This window comes from Pinus tabuliformis, chromosome X (genome assembly GCF_031772625.1).
Source record: "Pinus tabuliformis cultivar Carrire ecotype Pingquan chromosome X, CPIR1, whole genome shotgun sequence".
In the NCBI taxonomy this organism is placed as follows: domain Eukaryota; kingdom Viridiplantae; phylum Streptophyta; class Pinopsida; order Pinales; family Pinaceae; genus Pinus; species Pinus tabuliformis.
Window position 1 is genome coordinate 670,210,845 of NC_142308.1, and position 23,662 is coordinate 670,234,506.

The following is a 23,662-nucleotide window of genomic DNA, read 5'->3' on the forward strand; positions in this document are numbered from 1 at the left end:
AGTCAGTATCCTCCTCTCCTGGAACTCGATGGTGGAATACTGAAAGAGGCGAGACACATCCTGCCTGGGCATCTCCATGGCACCCAGGCCTACCCATCCAAATCTAACTCTGAACCTGTGCAGCAACAGAGAATGTCTGCCTCCCCATATGATGAAACCCTCTGTGAACCCCCATGTGTCATCCCAAGAGCAAACTATATCACTATGCCACGACTTTTCTCATCACGAGTGATCTATCGATCAACTGAATCCCTGCATCCCATAGCCAAACCTGTTGCGGCATAGCCCTGTGAACCGATGGAATCCCTCTGGCCCTCGTCTCTAGTCCCTGCATGTGATCACTATATAGGCTCCATATATCGTGGGCTAATCTGATGCATGCTAATCTGCCCTGTGTAGTACTGATGATCGCTAGAAGCCACTTGTGCTAAAGAGCTACCCGCTGAATGCAACCAAAAGATGGGTATCCGATACTGGTAATCGACTCAGGGTATGTGGATCCATCTTGTCCCTGTCAACCATCTCCCCTGGGTCTGCCATTTTCCCTCTCGGTCATGTGCCAATATAAGGTCTGGAGCCCGGACACATATTGGGAAACTACCTCAGTCGTAACTGCTATCCTCTGCTCATGCTTAGTTCCGACATGCCCTGAGAAAAGAGTGACACATGTCTCCCTCGGGACTAGATCCCTAGACGTAGGCTTGGTGATGAACAATATGCCACCCCTGCAGATGATCACCTCATCCCCCAACCTGTGGCTGTCAACTAACGCACCAACCCAATGCCACTGCTGAAAAGTCTCCCCCCTGGTGCGCTAAGTCTCACCCAAATATCTCGGGTGAGCTCCTCGTCCCCCATGGCTCATGCCCAAAGTGCAGAAATTCGACAACAAAATCGACTGCGCCCGTGAGGGATGTAGAAGAGGGTCAGGTGTGTGAGTCCTTGTGGATACCATCAAGTATCGCTCATCTGTGTCCCCGTCGATCTTGGGTGAACTACGCCCAAAGGTATGCCCGGTGTTTCCGTCCAAGGGTCTCCCTGGAGGCAACACTCCATGACCTCATTGTGCAACACTATACACCCCTGCATGCCACCGATCATCCTAGTACTCCTAGACATGCCACTGTACACCATGGCCTACCGCTGTACACCGTTGGATACCCTCAGCTACATCTATGCCATCTTGTACTGGCCTGGGTCCTGCATGTGTCATTGTACCTGTCACTCCCCGCATCTACTCAATGCGATGTGAGGCACTCCCACTCCACAATGCAGTCCAACATACTATGATAGACCACCCTGCATCTCCATGATCCTTTGTAGGCCCTTGCTCCTCGCTCCATAGCCCCGCACACCACTGGATGCTATGGCCTAACGTTGGGTCTATATGCATCAGACTGCATCCCTCTACATAACACTAGACGCTATGACATAACTCTGTGTAGTCCTGTGTACCACTGCCCACTGTCGTACCACCCTGTAACATACAGTATCCTGCATGGGCCAAAATATCGACCTCTTTGCTAGTACGCCCTCCATGATGTGGGCTACATCCCCCCATCTGCTCTGAAAGACCTGAGCGGCCCGACTCCCCACATGCTAACAGAAATGACACTATTGCGCCTATCCTCAATAGTCCCTGCGTCCCATATGCTAGTAAGAGAGCACTCTCTCCATACAATGCCCTGTCTGATAGCCTGTTGATGCCACCTTCTCCTACCAGCTCCTGCCAGAGTACGCTAGTCACCATGTGACTCCACGCACCGTCAATATGCCAAGACAACTCATGAAATCTGTCTGCTCGCCTATCAAACCATCCCGTCACTAGTGCTGACTGGGGCTTTGATGGAGATCTGAAAATGTTGGTGCGCTCAAGCGTCGAATCCATCCCGTAGCTACTACCATCACCTACCAGCTCTGATGTGATGGAAAATCCCACCTGGATCCCAAAAATAGTCCTGCCCTCGAGTCCCTCTGGTAATCCATGGCCTCTGTTGACATGTAGTCATGGATGTATCCAACCGCCTAACTTGCTCCATTTAGTACCAGTTTAGTACCTCTCGCCATCCAATCCCAAAGGAGAGATCGAATGTGTAATCCTCTGTGGAAGGAACAAGCCCTCCAAGGTGATGTGGTATCATGCTCAGCTCAGTCCTGCTAACCTGTCCACCTCGTCGGGTACGTCTAGACAACTCGGCCTCCCTCAATCCAACGCATAAGGGTGGGTTGATAACGCTATAGACCCCGTTAGTGGGCCTTTGAAGTGAACTGTTCTGAAAACCCAACGCGTGACCTCTATGCTGCCCGTTATCAACGGTTAGCGCAAGGGATGGTTGCACATCGTCCTCCATCACAGGTTCGACATGAGCCTATAGAAAACCCAATATGCACGATATGCTCACCAGTTAGCTGTAGGCGATTGTCGTCTAGCAACTCTGTCATCGATCTAGAGGCCTCTGTACCTCTCGATTCCTCAACAATAGTGAAGCTATCTTCCTGCACCTCACCAACTTGTGGTGCATTGTTATCACCTGAGAACTCAGTCACAACCCCGAATACCTCATCAATGGATGACGCCTCATCAATGGGTGTATGCTCAACTATCTCTTTGCCAACCATGGCCCCTTCAACTACTCTTTCATCTTTTTTCTTAATACTTCTCATCATCCCTGCAAAATCCCACTGAATCTCCATTGGTTTGTGCATACCCCTTAGTTCACAAAATTCCCAAAAAGAGAGGGACGCCTGAATGCCATGACCCAATGATTGGTATGCCCTCCAGTTTTCCCCCAATAACTCCACATCAGTTGCAATCATGTTCAGATTCCCAATTGAGGAATGAATCAACTTCTTCCCCGCATCAATCATCATTTGAAGAATCCTCACCACCTCATTCCAGGGGATGGCCGTGTTGTTTGATTCTAATCTTTCCCACAGGTTGAGCCAAGATTATGGCTCTGATACCACTATAATGTTCCTAAACAGGAATATAAGTGATATACAAAGCATGCAAACAATCCAGCAATTAGAAAAACGAAATATACATTAAGCACCCATGGAAACACTGGAAATAGAGAATTGCTAAGCCATTTTATTACTTCTTCAGGAGCAAATACAAGAGTAAAATAGAATGGTGCACCTGGGGTTGTCTCAATGGACAAGCATGACAAAACCCAGGTGAGAAAATGCTGAACTGAAGGTTGCTACAACTGCTGCACCAAACTGAACTACGTTGCCCCAGAAAACTGCTTTGTTTGCTGACTTCGAAGGGTTGGAATCATTGCTTCTTGTGCTCAGAAAATTATGAGATTTCAGCTCCTTGCTCCTTGGCCTAAACCCAGAAAAACCCACGAAGGAATTGGCCAAATGTTGACCTCGGAATTTTGGCCCAAATTCCCCTTAGCTCCTCTAGTTGTTGGCTGAATTGGGACCCCTATTTGACCCCTTAGATCTGCCCAGAAAATTCTATAAAATTAGGAGTGTGATCCTTGCCAAAAACCCAAAAAAACCCAAAAAGGGTTTCCCTTGGTTCCAACCTTCAAAAATTGACCCTTCACAGCTTGGCCCTCCTCCAATTTCGAATTCTGTTGTTGTGACTGATCCTGTCAATCTTTGCTCTCCCAACTCTGGCAATCCTCCTCAAATGGTCCTCCAAGTGATCTCCTGCTTCTCTCGGCCAACTCCAGCTCTACAATTCCTTCCTCCAACTCCCACGTGAGCCTAGTGATGGCTCTTTGTGCAGGCCCAGGTAACTGTAAATCGAACTGTTGGGATGTTGGCTTTGCTGGCTCCAAAACTCACAAAAAAGGATGGCCCTTTGCTTCTCTCTCAATCCTCTAACTCTCCCTGCAAATTCTTGATCACTGATAGCTCCAAACTCCCCTTGCGTATTCTCTAGCTAGCCAAAAATACGCACTCCCTGTTGTGGCTGAATGGTAGTGCTGTCACACACTCCCGAAACTCTTGAAATACTTATGGAACTGCCTCTCTAGGGCGGGCATGGATGGTCCCTCGAAGTAGAGGTTGAATCTCCTACTTGAGAGATTCGTGGTTGAACAGCCGGTTGACTTGGCTAAACAGCAAAGCGAACAGTCAAGTAATTTTGATTGCAAGGTGTAAGAATGAATCCAAATGAGAGCTCTCTCCTCCTTTTATCTTTGTGGGCCTTCCTTGCCTCATGTGGGCCCCTCCATCCAACACTTCGAATTCCATCCAAGCCATTCGAATGGCCTAGTTTGAATTCCCATGTGGGTGGCCCCCACCTTCCACTAGCAACCAAATTAAGTCGAATTTCCTCTTAAGTCCCTAAGTCAAAAATGCTGGGTTCTTTCCCTTAGCCAAAATTGTGCAAAAATGTGTGGAAACACCCTGTTATAAATGTGTTTGAGAAGGGACATGACATCCTAGGGCCGAGAAAAGGCAATGCAGACAACTAGATAGATACCAAGCATTGGTAGCTTAGGTTGGAGAACCCTCTGGCTTTCAAGAAACTGTTCAACACCAAGTGTGGGTGGATGCCATGGTGGAAGAGCACAACTCCATCTTGACGAATGATGTCTGGGAAGTGGTACCTAGACCGGAAAATAGATCAGTTGTAGGTTCGCGATGGATCTACAAGATCAAGTATGCTACAGACGATAGCATAGAGAAGTACAAGGCAAGGTTTGTGGCAAAGGGGTATGCTCAGAAAGAAGGTATAGACTATGAAGAGAGCTTCGACTCAGTTGCTTGTTACACCTCTATCAGATCTGTTATATCCCTAGCAGCTCAAATGGGATGGGAGATTCACTAGATGGACGTCAAGGCAACATTCTTGAATGGGGTGATAGAAGAAGAGGTGTATATAGAACAAACCGAAGGCTTCGCAACTCATGAGAAGAAGTCTCACGTTTACAAGTTAAAGAGAGCCCTATACGAGCTCAAGCAGGCACCTAGAACATGGTATGGTCGAATTCCAAAGAACCCATAAAGCGTTTTGGGAAATTCCACCGAGAAGTGATTTTCTTAAAATAATTAATATTTTTAATGGGGTTCCTAAGTCTAAATTTAGGAAAATTAAAATATTAATGGGTATTAATCTAATCAGGGGTGAAACTTTTAGAAAACACCATGGATCAAATCAAAACGATATGAGCCTTTGATTATGTTTTAATCTAGGCCGTTGATTTCTTAACAGGAAGATATAAGAAGGAACTTCAAGGTCATTTGGAAAACACACCAGGTAGATACTTGGTTGCCCAAGAGAAATCAGTTTCTCACTAGTTCAAGTTCGGCAAGAGAAAAATCGATTCAGAGGGAGAGTTGCAGGTGGAGGAGAGGCAGAGAGGGTTCAACATCAGTCAGGGAGACAGGGACAAGGACACAAAGCAGCAAAAGGAACAATTTTGGGCAGATTGACGCTGGGAGAGGCAGCGCTGGCCTGAGTGGTTCAGACATTGCGCATGCCAGTCCAGAGGCCAGAGAAATTGACGTTGGGCAAGCCAGAGAGACGTAGAGGGTCAAGGAACCTCTCTCTCGGGTCAGACACTTGTTCAGAAACGTATGTAAATATTTCTCAGTTCTATACTGTTGGGTGAAATTTTGTACATGTTGATTTTTGCTGAAGAATAATAAAACCCTCATTTGCCGCACTTGTTTTCTCGCATTGGGTTTGGGGACAATTGTCCAAAAATAACTGTGTCATTGTGTTTGTATATGTGCCGACATTTTACTTGCATTTAATTTTTGCAATGTTTTAATTGTGAAGGCTATAATAGAATATGTTTCGATATTTGCCATCAGAATACAACATATAACTTATTTTTGAAGTAATAAGTAGAAGTCATATTAATCACTACCGTAGGATTTCCATTTTAGAAATTTTCACATCCCCATCAAATTTTACCCATGATTTTCTCTCCTTCGTGTCCCTTCCCGTCTCTGTATATTCACTCCTCGGCGGTCATCGCTTTCTCTACTAGCTGAATCTGCCGCTCTCTTACACGGTAACACCTTCAATCTTCTTGTAATGTGTGATCACATTTGCTTAAGGTATTGTATATTGACATGTGCGCTAGGTTTACCTTCAGAATTAGTATTTATTTTTATATAAATGCCCTTGGTCCATACTATGTAATATGTTTTGGTTTAATTTATTATTTGACAATTATTAATATAATTTATTTTTTATATATTTTGGAATATATAAATATATAACCACTTTTATAATTGACTTTAAATTTTACATTTATATTTATAACCATATTTACTTTATAGTTTAAATTTATATCATTGAGATTATTGGTTATTAATTATGACATAATGAGCAATATGTATGGTGATGGTTAAGGGTTTAACTCCTATTTGAAGGAGTGTCGTGATATTGAACATTTATAGTCAATTTAGAATGTATACTAGTGCAGTGCATGCGATACATGCATATGTAGCTATCATATGCATGCATCGTATGCATGCTAATATTCTTGTGCTCCCTATATTAGAGTTGGGTCATTACAGACCCACAAACTTTTATGGGATTTTTCTCCTTGGGAATGAATCTTTCACATTTATTTCACCTAAGGAATGTCTACTTTCTCCAAAAAATCGTTTTTTCAGTTGGAGAGAATTTTTACTCTCTCATTTTTATTTTTTGACCATTTTCTCGCTAATTTTTTACCAGAAAATAAATTAAGATGACTCTATAGGGGATTAGACATATTTTCACCCTAACAGTGAGTCCTAAAAATATTTAGGCAATGATGTCTAGCTATGATTAATCATCCACCAAAAATATTCCTAGACAACACTTTTTACTTCAATTATTACATGAACATCCCATACAGAAGGGGAATTTTTACAATTGACACATAACCTCTAGACTCAACCAAATTCTATGACACAAAACATGATCTAGTATCATAAAATACATAGACCTGATAACACTAGGACTCACCTTGTTGGAATTTCTAATTCTAACCCGTTAGAAATTCTTCCTGCACCTTCTGGTTTATTTCACTTACTTGTTTAATTTCTTAACAAGTTATTTAACCATATAAATACTGAAAATAAACACAAGTACAATCTCAACATCTACAGATCATCAATTGAAAGAAAACAAGCACACAAGTGACACTGTTATTTTGGACCAATGTCCTCTGAAAAACCCAATGCGAGAAAACCGGTGCAACGATTCAGAGGGTTATATTATTAAGCAGTCTATCTGAGTACAACTGGTTGCCTAACCAGCTCACCCGACAAAGAAAAATACACGACAACAATACCTCTATATCCGGAAACAGGTATTCAGAAATCCTGTCCCACGAAACCCTCTTCGGCACAACTGAAGCTCAGCGTTGGCCCTTCTGGCCTCTGCGTCAGCTCTTGCTGACCTGCGTCAACCCCAGGACCCTCTGCGTCAGCCCTCTGAGGCACTGCGCAGCCTCTGCGTCACTCCCTTTGCCCTCTGCGTGGATGACGCTGTCTCTGCTGGGCTCTGCGTAGCCTGGACTGACTGCTGCTCTCGCTCTCTCTGCTTTTGTGCTGGTCTCCCAATATTGTCCCTGCCTCTCTGCCTCGTACTCACTGCCCCTCGCTGCTGATCACTGATTCAACTTTGCTTAGCAACCCCGCTCTAGCAAAATGAATCACTGATCACTCTGGTGTATTCTCCAACTGACCCTCAAGCCTCCTCTTATACTTTTCTCGTTTGTCCATCAATGACCGAGATTAAATCTCTAATCAACGGTTGATTAGATTTGGCTTGATCCATGACTTTTGGAACCTTCTAACCCAGTTTTATATTAATACCCATTAATACTTTAGTTTTCCTAAGTTTAGAATTAGGAATTCCATTAAAAATATTAATTATTTTAATATCTCCCAAACCGGTTAGAATCTGCCCAAACCATTTCTGGGTCTTGGAGATCTCATGTGCTTTAGCTTCTCCACCAATTTTCATGGCTAGAGCACATTCGATGCTACCCCAAATCAACATTCTCTCTTAGCGAGGACTGTGCTCTAGTAATACTCCACACTGAGCATTACCTTGATCATTCGGCACCAGTCCCTGTGTTGATGCTAGGCCTCCCCGCCGAACATCCTTTGCACTGCTGCATCTTGTATTGCTGCCCATGGCCCTACCACTGCCACTGCTGCATCCATACGACAACTCCCTTTGCATCCGTGCTACTGCTAGTCCATCCTCCCAACACTGCATCTGCACTGCATCCCCTCTCATCATGCTGCATCGTGCTACTGCACTACAACTCAGTTACTGAGAAGTAAGTAACTAATCCACCCAACTTCTGACATCCTTGTCAGGCTAGAAACACTATTGATGCTGAAACTCCCTCTGCCGCTAACAAGTGCTCCATCTACTGACCTCTGCGCTGCTGCAACAACTCCCTGCATCTTGCACCATTGCGCACCTCTCTGTGCCATCCTGCACTGGTGCAACACTCTTATGCCTCTCGCACTGTTGCAGCCTGCTAGCCTCGCGCTACCCGGGGGAGTACTACATTGTAGCACTCTCTGTCGCTTCATTCGCACCCGCCTCTACCAACATCTGCCATTCTTGCTACTCCTCTTTGGGGCTCCTGTAGCAAGGTATAATCCAAGAGGTTGGGTACCTCCAGGATCCTGCCTCTCATCGCTTGTAGTACTCCTGACTACAGCTCGATGTCTCCCCACTTCTTCTCAAGTGGCACATGAGCGCTCATGGCAAAATCGTCAAAAGCCTCTCCCTTACTCTTCTTCCTCGGACACTGGTTTGCAAAATGACCCAGTTCCCCACAATGGAAGCACTTGAGCTTGGAGAGGTCCTTCTTCTTCCTCTTCTCCTGCTTTCTCGCAGATGCTAGAGCCGCATCCTCTTCTTCCTCCTTGATCCTGACCCCTTTGCTACTACTCCCCGCTTTGGTCAGCTGTCTGATCTCTTCTTGACGAAGAGCCGCACACAGTTCTTCCCAATCTGGAAGACTCGTCCTGCCCAGAATGCTCTGGACAAATACCTCCCAATCCTTGGAGACTGCGTTAAGTGCGGTCCTCACCATCAATTCCTCATCCGGCGTGGCCCCTATGGAAGTTAGTTGGTCACGAATCTCCTTCAACCGACCGAGGAAGATATCTATCTGCTCTCCCTTCTGCATCTGGTATGGCCTTGGCTAATTCTCTAGGAGCATCTTCCTCTGCATGGAAGTATGCTGGTACAATGTCTTCAAAGTGTTCCACATCTCCTTTGTTGTTTCCTTCTTGGCAATGTGGTACCACATGATCCTTGACCCCATCAAGGATGATGCACTTTGCCTTAGCCATTGCCTCCTCATGCCTATCATTTGCTACCGGGTCAACTGGGATAGCCATCGTTCTCAAGGCAAAGCTGTTGATGCAATATCTGTTTAGAATGGACAAGATCCTGGCCTTCCAGACCACAAAGTTGGACGCTTCATCCAGCCTGTCCTGATCTCTCAGCCCATTCATGGCCATCTCTCCGCTCTCGACTCCTCCGAGTCTCTCTACTTCCCGCCTGGAAGTTCTCGGTTCGACTCCTCCGAGTCTCTCTACTTCCCGTCTGGAAGTTCTCTTCTGGACTCCCTCTGAGTCCCGATTTCCCTCCTGGAAATCCTTCTGCCAACGTCAAGTTGCCCCACTTTGATCGTCTGTGCAACTGCAACACTGATCCGAATTCCTTGGCTAGATATCTGCCTTGGTAGCAACTCCCTCTACCTTGGTCTTACCTTGTTAAGTATTGTTCTAACCACAGTGTCCCACCAGCTTCGCTTCGCAAACTACCCACAGCCTCCTATGCCCCAGCAACTGAAGGATTGAGCCTCTTGGCTCTGCGCAATCCCGACACCGGCAAAACAACTCCCTCAACCAACTACGTCAGCCCACCTTGCCTCTGCGTGGCTCTGCGTGAGCCTGTTTTTGCCCTCCTTAGCCTCTGCGCTGCCTCTTTCTGGCCCAGATTGATGACGCAGTCCCTCCGCGTCACTCCTTCCTCTATCGCTTTCTGCAAGGATCAACTTTGTTACTCGGGACAACTGAATCTGCCGCAAATGATTTTCTAAGCTGATGCCTTCAGTTTGCCTGTGTTCTGCAACCACCCTCTGGTACCATGTTGGAATTTCAAATTCTAACCTGTTAGAAATTCTTCTTGCACTTTCTGGTTTATTTCACCTACTTGTTTAATTTCTTAACAAGTTATTTAACCATATAAATACTGAAAATAAACACAAGTACGGTCTCAACATCTACAGATCATCAACTGAAAGAAAACAAGCACACAAGTGACACTGTTATTTTGGACCAATGTCCTCGGAAAAACCCAATGCGGGAAAACCGGTGCAGCTATTTACAGGGTTATATTATTAAGCAGTCTATCTGAGTACAACTGGGTGCCTAACTGACTCACCTGACAGAGAAAAATACACGGCAGCAATACCTCTATATCTGGAAATAGGTATTTAGAAAACCTGTCCCACGAAACCCTCTCCGACACAACTGAAGCTCAGCGCTGGCCCTTCTGGTCTCTGCGTCAACTTCCTGCTGACATGCGTCAGCCCAAGGACCCTCTGCGTCAGCTCTCTGAGGTACTGCACAGCCTCTGGGAGCCTCTGTGTCACTCCCTCTGCCCTCTGCGTGGATGACACAGTCTCTTTGGGCTCTGCATTGCCTCTATTGGGCTCTGTGTAGCCTGGACTGACTGCTGCTCTCGCTCTCTATGCTTCTGTGTTGGTCTCCCAGTATTGTCCCTGCCTTTCTGCCTTGTACTCACTGCCCCTCGTTGCTGATCACTGATTCAACTTTGCTTAGCAACCCCGCTCTAGCAAAATGAATGATTGATCACTCTGGTGTATTCTCCAACTGACCTCAATCCTCCTCTTATACTTTTATCGTTGGTCCATCAACAACGGAGATTAAATCTCTAATCAATGGCTAAGATTAGATTTGGCTTGATCCATGACTTTTGGAACCTTCTAACCCAATTTTATATTAATACCCATTAATATTTTATTTTTGCTAAGTTTAGACTTAGGAACTCCATTAAAGATATTAATTATTTTAATATCTCCCAAATCGGTTAGAATCTGCCCAAACCATTTATGGGTCTTGGAGATCTCATGTGCTTTAGCCTCTCCACCAATTTTCATGGCTAGAGCACATTCGATGCTACCCCAAATCAACACACCTAAGACCTTACCATTAGGGCCCACTCTAGCTTTGGGGTATGTGTGGGAGAAATACTCTGCCAATTATTTGGGTTTGGAAACACGAATAATGGGAAGAGGGTAAAAAACTCCCTAGAGTGAAACTCGTTGGCAAGAATCAAAGACTTACCTAGATGTTTTTACATGGCTTCATGGTCATACTAGCAACATTTTTACAATAAAGGCTCATAGGGCTGCAGAATTTGGATTACAATGATAATCTGGAAGCTGCATGATGAAGATGATCTTGAAATTTTTTTAGTTGCTGACATGTACTCTGCTTCTTAGGGTGTTGACATAGGTGTGGTCAACACTATTGCCAAGAGATTTTCTAACATCTAAGTTCAAAGAGAGATATCTAGTAATGACATTTGGTTGCTCAATTTGGCTTGGGAGGTGATCTAAGATGGAACCAACTAGAAAGGGTATCTCTTGATGACCTTGTGAAAATGGGTGATTTCTCAACATAATGATAGAGTAGGCACTATGTCACTGACCTACTAGTCGTTGTATCCATGGAGCATCTACGTTTCTAGTTTTAATAGTCAAAATAGGTATCAAGGGACCCTCTTGAATGTTGATATAAACAAAAGAATAGGATCTAGGGCAATGAAGGAGATCCCAAAGTAGGAAATGAATTATGAAGCTCTCGAAATATGCCAATCCCAAGGTTCTAATACCATTTGATATGACCATAGTCACAATATTGCAATGATATTCACATATAAGTAAAGACAAGAGACAAGTATGCAAGAATAAAATGAGGATTGATGCAACTACACACATACTTTACAATCGTGTGTGTGTGTGTGTTTATATATATATATATATATGCCCCAAGGGTTAGCTCAAGTGGTTGAATCATTTTCCCTAGGCATATTGTTGATGGGAGGCCGTAGGTTACGGGTTCAAATTCAATCAAGTTTCTTGGGTTATTGCTTGCTATTGTGGTTCATCGTTGAGCTGCCCTTCATCTAGATATTCCAAGGAAGAGGGGGATCCCACAAGGCTTTCCTTGGAAAACTAATATACATATCTACACATGCACAAAGGGCTACAAAAATGCAGGAGTGTGATCATCTTTGACTAAGTCTCCAGTATATTATAATCAAATACACGAGTGATCAATCTGGACCAAATCACCCAAAAGAACAATAGATTTAGCGCAAAATTGGTAAAGTACAACTACAATACATGTTCACTAAACTAAGTTTCTTCAGCTATAAAAGTATGGTAGTACACAATCAAGAAGACAATAATATACAAAAGACCAGTGTTGATAATACCGCTGAGATATTGGCGATTTTCGGAAATATCGCGATATTTTCGGTGAGCCGAAATATTGTCGAGAAAATATCGTGATATTTCCGAAATATCGCCGATATCTTGGAAAAATATCGCGCGACGATAGAAAAAATCTCTGGGCAGGCTGGGCTGTGACTAGAAAAGGGAATTTGGCCATTTCATTTGCTCATTTTGGTTTTTGAGTCTTGGAAAAGGAAGGGGAAGAGCTTTGTGGTGGTTGTCAAGGAGGGATTGAGGATCAAACAACCATTATCACAACCAACTAAGGATTTTTTGTAGATCAAATATTGAAGAACAGTGAGACAAACTTCATTTCTTCCATTAACAGGTATGTTCTTAAAAACCCCTATGTTAATGATTTTTTTCATAGACTGAAGGTTATGCTTGCTTGCCTCTTTGCCTACCAACATTCTGCTTCTTTGTTTTTTTCCGTTTGCTATGATTTTCATGCCCATGAGCCAATGCAAGGGTTTTCTCCATATTTGGACAACAAGCTTTATTTTTTTTTAACTTTCTTATGCACCCTCTTATTGCCATTTTTCATTCACATTGCAAATAATGTAGTATTTTTTTTTTAAATGAGGTGGTTATTACTTATTATTTTTTGTGTTGGGGCACTTTTTGTTTTTTAGTGCCCTAGGTTTGAATTAGTTCACTACAAATATGCCAAAAGCCTTGGACCCATTTTGGGAGTATGGGGAGTTTGATGGTGGGACAAATCGGGCATATCTATCATGCAAATTGTGTGGGACCAAGATGGCAGGAGGGGTTACGCGATTGAAATACTCTCTGGCTAGACTCCCTGAACATGATGTAATGCTTTGTACAGTTTCTAGTGCAGAGGTTATACAAAAAGCTCTTGAAGCAATTGATGAAAAAGACAGAAAGATAGCTGCTAGGGAGAGGGCATTGATCTCAGATAGATAGCTGCTAGTTTTATTTGTTTTACTACATATAAGTTTATAACTCATGATGATGAGATACTTTTATATATGTGATGATATTTTGTATTGGTTCTCCACATTTGAGTCCTTGATTGGACAATTATTAGGGATTAGCAGGATTTGGTATTGCCTTTGATGTATCATTTTTATTTTACATCCACTACATTATATATATTAGTGCTTTCTTCATATTTATGTGCCACTGTTTATTTCATGTTGTTATTGCTTTATATGTTTAAAAATCTGAAAAAAATGAATAGATAATGCATATTTTATGTTTGCCGATATTTTCTGATATTTTGTCGATATTTTCGCCGATATTGCCAATAAGATGTTTTCTGGACCCTCACCGATATTTTCAACACGGCACAAGACACAAGAAACATGACTACCTAATGAACGCTATTTGGCATTAATTATTAATGTAAGTAATGACAGTTAGGCATATTACAAAGATTTTGAGTGTTAGGGCAATTTTTAATTCATTTGCAATTTTGCATATTATCGATTTTTAAGGAAAAATATTTCTGGCACATTGTTTATTTAAACTTGAAATTATGTTATGTACAGTTATAAACAGCATATTCTATGATGTAGCTGTCAAGAAATTCGAATACTAGTGTGAAATAACTTTCTAAGAGAAGTTATTGTCATATCTTACCAATTGTACTGTTTGAGGCCTAGTTTAAACACATTCCAAGAAAACAAGTGGTTTTACTCTGGCAAGTTATAAATGCCACATACAGGGAAGCTCACTTGTTTATGGTAATTTTTACTATTTTTCATTTATGATGTAAATCTATTGATACATTGCAGGTAGTCCCTTGGACGGCATTTTTAAAAAGTCCTTCTGTATGGGCGATGATTTATGCTCACTTTTGTGGGAACTGGGGTCACTATACTTTCCTATCTTGGCTGCCAACTTATTTCAGGTTTGTGATCTACAGTTTGATGCATTTAATAAAGCATTTGAAATGCATAATGCAATGAAGCTTTTGTGGGAGCCTCCGTTCTTAATTATTAAAGATACAAGGACAAATATGAAAAATCCCTTAATTAATATCGCTCAGACGTTGGATGGTGAAAATCTGTCTTTGAATAACGATCATCATATCCATTCTTAAGTTGTATCAGGGTGTTTCTTTTTGTTGGCCAGGTGCCATTCTTCTACATGTTTTCACTTCTGTTTGTTGGGTTCTAGAATCTTATGCAAGAAGGCAATTATCTCTTTAGACCAAGAGGCCATTCGCTTCCCACCCCATATTTTCACCTATTCTTCTGTACCATTAACACATGCACTGTTTATGCATTCTGCATACTCAATACATTATGTAATGTCCCTTGTTGATTAATTTCCCATGGAAGGACAAAATAGCCTATCCGACCCTGTAGGCTATAGTCTTGATAAAGGGGTAAAACCCAATTTTTCCAATGTGGGGGCAATGTTGTGCAAAAGTTGGGTCAGCTGGGGAAAAAACAAGCAAAATTGGGGGTTGCACTCACAACCCCTTACATTTGGGAGCGCATGGAGAAAATTATAAATAGAAGAGAGTTGAATAAAATTGGATCATCAATTTGTATTGGAATATCTCTGTTTTTCTTGAGCCTGAGGGTCTGAGGGTTTTAAAACCCCTTCTCCTTGTCTAGTTTCAGTGGAGTTAATTGCACCCTAGCTAGTCCCCTCTACTAATTTTGGTGGTGAAAGATTCCACCCTAATTAGTCATCATTCTTCATTCATTTCCTGTTTCATTTATCTTGGCAAGTCATGGAATTTGGTTTGGTTCTCTATTTAGCTTAAAGGGATTTGGCCGGTGTCTTGATTCCGGACAATAGAAGTTGACTTGTAATTCATTGAGGGACAGTTTGAGGCTATTATAGGACAACAGAGGCATAACTAAGGTTTTGGAAGTACACTCAGGAAATTTAAAGGAGCCTTGAAGGTAGATTCTGTGTCAGTGGGTGATTTCGATTCGTCTGAGGGGAGCAAGGCATTGGCAGGCCGCAAAGCTATAGGACCGCAGAGCCAGAGGCCGCAGGGCTAAGGGCCTCAGGACCTGATTCTGACAACGAATCATAGGCAGGGTTGACACAACAAGGATCCGCCGTGAAACTTGTTGGGAATCATAGTAGGATTCATCACCAGCCTAGGCATCAGGTTTGGACAGTGCAACATCCAGACCAACCTCCAAGACCACAGTTTGCTACAACAGTCATATCAACGTAACTATAGGCTAAGGAACCACTCCAGCAACAAGGAAACTCAGATATGAAGGGACTGACACAAGTCCTCTCAACAAGAGAGTTGAAGCAGAACAATTTGAGAAAATAGTAGACAGTAAGTGGTTAGTTACTATAGTGACAATAGGATTGGATAAGCCTAGCTAGTAAATTGCAGTTGGGATGCTGATCTGTTGAATATTGTAATTATAGTTGGGTTTATACATGGTGGATTATTAACTGAATAGTTATACTGTTCATTGGGCAGTCAACCCTAACTCTTTATGGTTTATTGAAGAATCAAATTGCTGTTGAAAACTTTTGTAGTGTTGGTGCACTACATTGATGGACACCTGCTAGATAATGTGCATTGTTGTTTTTGATTTATTAAAAAAATCCCTAGTCCAACCTTAGGGCAAAAAATTACCCTAGGACACTAGAGTGGTATTAGAGCTGGCTCACACTGCTAGCCTGTGAGCAATTGGGTTAATGTCATTGACCATTATCTTCAAGGAAATTTTCAATGGAGGAATGGAAGAAGCAGTGGCAGCAGAACCAATAGCTGATAACTCAGCTTCTTGCTCAATTGGAGAATAATGTGAGTAGCAATTACCATGTTCCTATTGAGCCTAATACCCCTGGACAGACGAGCACTAGGATAGCCAGTCAGAGACCTTGGCTTCCCCAATTCCTAGATGAGTGAAAAAAAGCAAATTGTGGGCCACTAAAACAATTTAAAGATACTTCAAATTATTGGAGGGAATATCAAATGCTAGAAGAGGGTACTCGAGCAACCCTAACCTTTCAAGCATTCTGTGACATTAAGTATGAAGACAGGCCCAAAAATTGTGGTAAGGGCAAACAACAAAATGCAATGGCCACTATGTCACAACCTGCAACAAAGCCATTTTGCACTCTTCAGGCAATGTCTCAAAAGTCTATTGGTCAAAGAGGGGAGTCTTCTCCTTTTGTTCAGTAAGGAATTTCTAGCTTGACTGTTAATTAAAACCCTGTGCAAGTAAGGGTAAGATCTCTGTTGACTACAAAGACAAATGATACTTGTAGGGCATCATCATTGGAAAAAACAGTTACACGAGAGCCTGAAGACAAATTTTATTATTCAGACAATGACAAACAGTTGTTTGGCTTTGATAGATTGTATGGTTCAAGAAGGGGCAGTGTTGATAGGATGGTTGGGCCAATGCCTAGTGCTTCCTAGCATGCAAGTCTAAGTTGCCGGAAATGGCTGCCTGAACACCCAAAACGCCGTTTTCCATTTTGGATACGTATGCACAGTAGAAACGACAAAAAAACGGGGGAAAAACATTTTGGGTGCCGTTTTTTGATTTAGAAATGTACCATTTTTTTCCTAGCCGTTTTCTTGAAAAACCCCTCCCGTTTAAAAAAAAATACGTTTCAGCAAATCGTGATATGTTTTTGCAAAATTTCAAAACATTTTTGGTAGCTCATACCTTGCCTGCCGGGAACATCACGTTTCACTTCAGATTTTAAGAATTTAACTTTTAAGTTTTGAAGTTTTAACTTTACGGGTCACGGTTTACAATTTCATTTTACCCTAGCCTAAATGACAAGAGTGTTGAGTGAGTGCTGAGTTCACTGCCGCCGCTGAGAGGTTCACTGCCTGCTGACAGAGGTTCACTGTCGACTCTTCACTGTCCAGACTCCAGTGCCATCACCGCAGACACCGGAGAGACATAGCTGCACAGTGCAGCGTTCTAACTTCTAATTCCTCGGACCTCAACCGTTGAAAGTTACTGAACCTGCCGGCATCGTTGGTCCTGGACTCCTGGTATTTACTGTTTTACCTTATCATTTTGTTAAACTTAGTGTTTTACGTTATCATTTTGTTAAACTTTAGTGTTTTACGTTAGTTGTTCAGAGCCCTAGCAGGAAGCCAGAACAATTGCAGAAATAATGGTATTATTGCCATAGAGAAATGGCTACAGCTCTATAGTTGCCCCTGCATGTGCTGGTGATTTGTTTGGGCCTTGGTTTTAGCTCTTTAGTAAGTCAGTTATGCTTTCTCTATTTAGTGTTTGGTTTGAACAGTGAACTTTGAACTTTGGCCTTGGAACAGTGTTTGGTTTTGCATGGATAATCTATTTATTTATGTTAGCACACTAGTTGTGGTGTCGGAGTTTTCACTTTGCCATGGACTTTGGTCTGAAAGTTAAAAGTATGCAATGCACTGGCTGGCATCTCTTTTCATCAGGTGGCACCAGATGCTGCGCTGCTTCTAGCAGCTTCTTCCGACCTAAACGGTGAGAGAAGTAGAAAGCACCCTATCACTTGAGATGATCAGATCTTGCAACTTATAACATATCTTAAACTTTCTTCTAAATTTTGCAATTTAAAAAGGACATGACAAAACACACAATTAAAGTTGCCAAGGTGTATCAGTGTCTGAACCAGAAAAGAAAACCTGTTGAAGAATTAGTTAACTTTATGAGCTAGACAGCACACTGCAGATGCCAAGAACTTGGCTTCCAGCCAAAAGTTTGAAACGCCAAAACAGTATAATGAAGCAAACAATAACCAGGTCTAATTCTAAACTGGCAAAGGATGGGCAAGTTGGTTAGGCACAGGTTCTAATTCTAAACTTGCAAACTTTGTATTAGCAAAGTACAAGGGTCTTACATTTTCTGTTTTCAAAAAAGAATACTGTTCTAAATTCTAATCACTTGTTGAAGTTTAATTTTTAAATCTGTTTCAAAATTTCATGCAGATTTGTAATCACAGTTAGTCAAAGCAAATTTAACCACCCTTTATTGAATAGCTATCTGATCAAGGTCAATTGAAGAATGTGGCACAATATAACAAAGTATACTGTATGAACCAGCACTGGAATTCAAATGTCCAGGACAAGCATCAGCTTCATTCTGATTGTTTGCATGCTTTAAATGTTAGTCAACTTAGGTGCCTGTTTGATTTGTTTGAATCCATTCCAAAACCGATTGTCATGGGAAAGTTCTGCCCTGTTATCATGACTCAGTTATCGTCACTGTTTGATGCAACTATCTAGTATCATAACCTTGATCCAGTGCCTTTCTTCTTTTTTAACATGCTTGAGAGGCAGAGGAAGTGGCACAGGAAATTGAATCAACCCATAAAGTTGATCCAAAGTCACCACTTTGGAAATATGTAACTACTGTTGGGAAGATCCAAGGAGGTGGATCATTGGCATGGGTTTGCAGTGAGTGTAAAAAGGAGTTTAAGGGGTCATACACACGGGTTAAAGCACATTTGCTTGCGTTAAGAAACAATGGGGTTCGAATATGTAGTGGCCCACCTAAAGAGAATGGGACAGATGGAAATGGTTTAAGCAAGGTAAAAATTGCAAAATATCAGAGAGAACAAGACGAGGCAGATGCTAAAGCAAATGAAGCAAATCTTGCCTCCCATTTAAAACACCCAACAAGGTTGGGAGCATCTTCATCAAAGCCTCCACTTCATTCTCATGGAATTGTTGGGTCAAAGTGGTCAAATTTGGGACTGCTTGAGAAGAGTTTTAATAATGATGCTCGAGAGATAGCAGATGCAGCTGTAGCCCAATGCATTTATGCAAATGGCCTTCCCTTTAACCTTGTGCGATCTCCTTACTGGGCAAAGATGGTAAAAAGTTTGAATGAAGCCCCAAGAGGGTACAAGAGCCCTGGATATGAGAAGATACGCACCACATTGTTGAGTGCTCAAAAGTTAGATTTGGAGGCTAAATTAGCCCCCATTCATGATTCATGGCTCATTTCAGGGGTGTCCATCATTTCTGATGGATGGAAAGATCAAAGAAATAGGCCTTTGATCAATGTGATTGCTCAGAGCCCACATGGGGCAATGTTTTTGAAGGCAGTGGATTGTGAGGGGCAAATGAAAGATTCTCAATTCATTGCTAACATCTTGATTGAAGCAATTGAATTGGTGGGGCCTGAAAATGTTGTCCAGGTAATAACTGACAATGCAACGGTGTGTAGAGCAGCAGGCCTAATTATTGAAGGCAAATATCAACACATTTTTTGGACCCCTTGTGCTGTACATTCATTGAACCTCATGTTGAGCAAGTTGGGGAAGCAAATTGAGTGGATTCGAGTTATTTTTGAAGAGGCAAAAGAAATTCAAGCCTTTATCACAAACCACCACATGTCCCAAGGCATCTACAGGGAATTTGCTAAGTTGGAGCTCCTTAAGGTACCTATACTTTAAATTTTAAAGTTTATTAAATATTTCATAAATTCTAATTTTTGACTCTAAATTCAAATATCTAAATTGGATTCTCAAATGTCATGATTCGTGAATCATAATAGGTTATTCAATCAAATTATGATTTTTCAAATTGATTGAAATTTGAAACATTGGCAATTTGACACCTGCAGGTTGCCGAGACTCGATTTGCTTCTCACATCATAGTCTTAACAAGGCTCATGCAGGTGAAAGATGCATTACAATCAATGGTATGCAGTTCTCTTTGGAATCAATGGAGGCAATCCCAATCTGATAGAGCACAAGCAATGAAACGGTTGGTTGTTGATGATGAATGGTGGGATAGGGTGGAGTACCTCTTGGCATTTACTAAGACAATTGTGGATTTGCTCCGTATGTTTGACACAGATATGCCTAATCTGGGAGAGGTGTATGAGGGCATTAATTCCATGATAGAGAAGATAAGGTTGGTTATAAATGCCAAGGAGAATGACCCAGATGAAATCTTTGACAGAGAAGTAAAAGATATATTGACCAAAAGGTGGAACAAGATGACCACCCCATTCCACCTTTTAGCCTATGCAGTGAATCCAAAATATTATACTGCAGAGTTGCTACGTGATCCAGAAAGAAGCGCACCAAACAAAGACCCAGAAGTCGCAGAAGGATTTAAAAATGCTTTTAGAAAGCTTTTTGTAGATCCTGAAATTGGGCTTCAGATTCGTGCATAGTTTTCTCATTTTGTGGGATCAGAGGGTTGGGGTTGTGATATTGAGTGTATGCGGGACAAGATCAGATTAAGTCCAATTGAGTGGTGGAACTTCTATGGTGGGGCACTTCCACATATCCAAAAACCGGCCATCAAGATCTTGTCACGGGTTGCTAGTTCTTCTTCAGCAGAAAGGAACTGGAGTACATACGGCTTCATCCATTCAGTGAGGCGAAACAGATTAGGCTCTAAGAAGGCTGAGGAACTAGTGTATGTTCATTCAAACCTTCGCCTTTTGTCACACAAGAGAGATGAATACAAATTTGGGCCCACCAAATTATGGGACGTGGAACCAGAGTTGCCTGATTTGGATATGACATTGAATGCCATGTCTCATATGAATTTGTTTGATTCGAAGTCATCACTGGGAATAGGTGGATCTTCAAGTGGACATGGCAGCAATGTTCCCAGTGCCACTTCTAGAGAGGATGTGGAAGTGGAACATTATAGTGGCATGAATGAAGACATATTTGATGATATGTAAATGTAATTTATGATGGTGTTTTAACTTTTAACTTTTAAACTTTTGAACAACCATATGAATTATGAGTAATGATAGTAGACTGCCAGTCATAGTTCATTTTGTACTTTGTACTATGTAGTAATTAGTATGCATTATTAATTTTGGTAATGATGGTGTTCGTGTAACTTGTCGTGTTGATAACTTGATGTTTGAAATTTGAAACAAAAACTTGATGATATGTTGAAACTTGAAACTTGAATCATGAATGTTATAATAATCGTTAATGATGATGGCAATGTTGAATGTTTATGGCATATGTTGAAACTTGAATTGATGATGATGAATCATGATAGATCATAGATGATAATCTAGATTCTGAAATATGAATGGTAATATGAATTTTTTATTTTTAATATATATATATATATTTATTATGTGCCGTTTCCTGCCGTATCGTATATATATATATATATATATATATTATGTGCCGTTTCCTGCCGTATCATATCCAGATTTTTTGAAAATTTGCCGTATCCGTTTCAAACCCCGTACCTGTATCCGTTTTCTAGTAACTTAGATGCAAGTAATGTAGCTGGTTACAAGGTGGATAGTATGCATGACCACACACAAGCAAAGAACAATACTTTAAAGGGCCAAATAGGCTGTACCTGCAATTATAAAAAATCGGAACCCGACATGGCTGAGGAAATTGTTGATGCTGCAATCAATTTTGAAGATAGTAATATGTTCACTAATTTGGAAGTAGAAATGGCTTCGAACAATTTTGGAGACAGATGAAAATGGAATGACCCTAGGACAAGATGTCCTTGCTAATATTGAAGTCAGCGTTTGCATGGAACAACCATTTATGGTTTTTAAAGCCACCCCTGACAATGAGGTATCAACTTCTCAAGAGGATTTCCCTAGTACAAAATCTGATGATGCCAACACTGGTATCACAATAGAGAATCCTAATGAAGTGGAGCCATTCAAGCAGATTAATGAGGAGTGTATCAACGATAAATTCGATGGTGATACAACAACTGATTCCAAGAAAGAAAGCAACACATAAATTGAAAGGGACAACTCTGCTAACCCCACAAAATTGAGGCTCTATCATGAATTGGAGGGAGGACAATGTGACAACAATTTTAGGAAATATTTAACACAAATTATGCACTCAGAAACAGAACTAGAGAGATCCCCATCTCTCATACCTGAGGTACGGAACAATTGTGATGAGGAAAGCAACAACCCTGACATACATTGCAATCTTGATGTGTTTTTTGGATGGAACAGAGGAAAATTCAACATGGTATGTCTTAATGGACAACAAGAATATTACAACTGACTCCATTATTCCCCACTATAGATCAAGATATCATTGAGAAACACCAACACAAATTTCCACAACTGCCCACTAAATACATGGTTCATGCAGGACTGGAAAGTGGCAGGTGCTTTGGTTAGCCTGAAGGGCATAACCAAGAACTCAAAGTGCCCATAGTGACACCTGAAAGCTGTCTTAGGGACGTCCTGATCCCTCACTCTGATTTGGTGGTACCGTGAATGCAAGTCTATCTTGGAGAAGAACTTGGCCCCTCTCAGCTCATATATGCATGGGATGGGGTAGCAGTTGTTCATGGTCTTCTTGTTGAGGGCTTGATAATCTATGCATATGCGTAATGTCCTGTCCTTCTTCTTCACCAGGACAACTGATGAAGCAAAAGGGCTAGAGCTAGGCCTAATATGCCCAAGTGCCAACAACTCATGAATGGCCTGCTCAATCTCATCCCTGTAAGCCTTGGGATGTCTGTACGAGGTGGTAATTGTGAAAATTTGGGAATCCAAATCCTATTGCAGCAAATGGAAATAATTCTCATAATTGTTAAATTAATTTTTAACAATTTATTTACTCCTTGCTACAACAAATACTGAATCAATCACACTGCAACCTACACAAATAAACTGCGGGTGAAATAAATGTTGGAATAAATACTAGCACACACATATAAACTAACACAGTTATTTTTGGACCAAAGTCCCCGGAAAAACCCAACTTGGGAAAACCGGTGCAGCGGTTGAGGGTTTTATTATTATGCAACAGTGAAATAATTTGAGTACAACTAGATGCCAAAACTGGAAATCCTACAGAGAAAAACTGGCAAGAAAAATCTAGTGAGGAATTTCCTCACTCCACAGGAAAATCCAAGCTCTGACCTCATCTCAAATTGAGTCGTCGAAACTGGCTCTGCATAGTCATTGCGTCACCCTAGCGTAGTCACTTCTGCACCTAGCTCGTAATAACTTCTCCTCAAGCAGTTTGGTCTGCTGCTATCTCAGAAAATGTCTCTCCTAGCCTCTGGAACCTCTGCCCAACTTCTGGCACTGAAACTCTGCTTCTCCCCAGCAATTTCGAAATTGCCTCTAGAGGCTACTGCACTGCTCTGCGTCAGCCTCACTGTGGCTCACTTGCGTCTCTGCAAATGCACTCACCGGATCTAGAATTCTTCCTCCGGCTTCATTGTCCCAGCTCCTCTCTCATTGCTTCAATCTCACCAG

The 23,662-nt window shown here is 41.8% G+C and overlaps 1 protein-coding gene across 1 annotated transcript in view; it reads left to right on the forward strand.

Annotated features, from left to right (window-relative positions):
* The window catches only part of PHT4;5 (phosphate transporter 4;5), a 467,442-nt gene that overhangs the window by 217,363 nt on the left and 226,417 nt on the right, over positions 1–23,662 (forward strand). Inside the window, 1 exon segment of the mRNA XM_089453117.1 lies at positions 14,252–14,367. Coding sequence (XP_089309243.1) covers positions 14,252–14,367 — 116 coding nt within the window.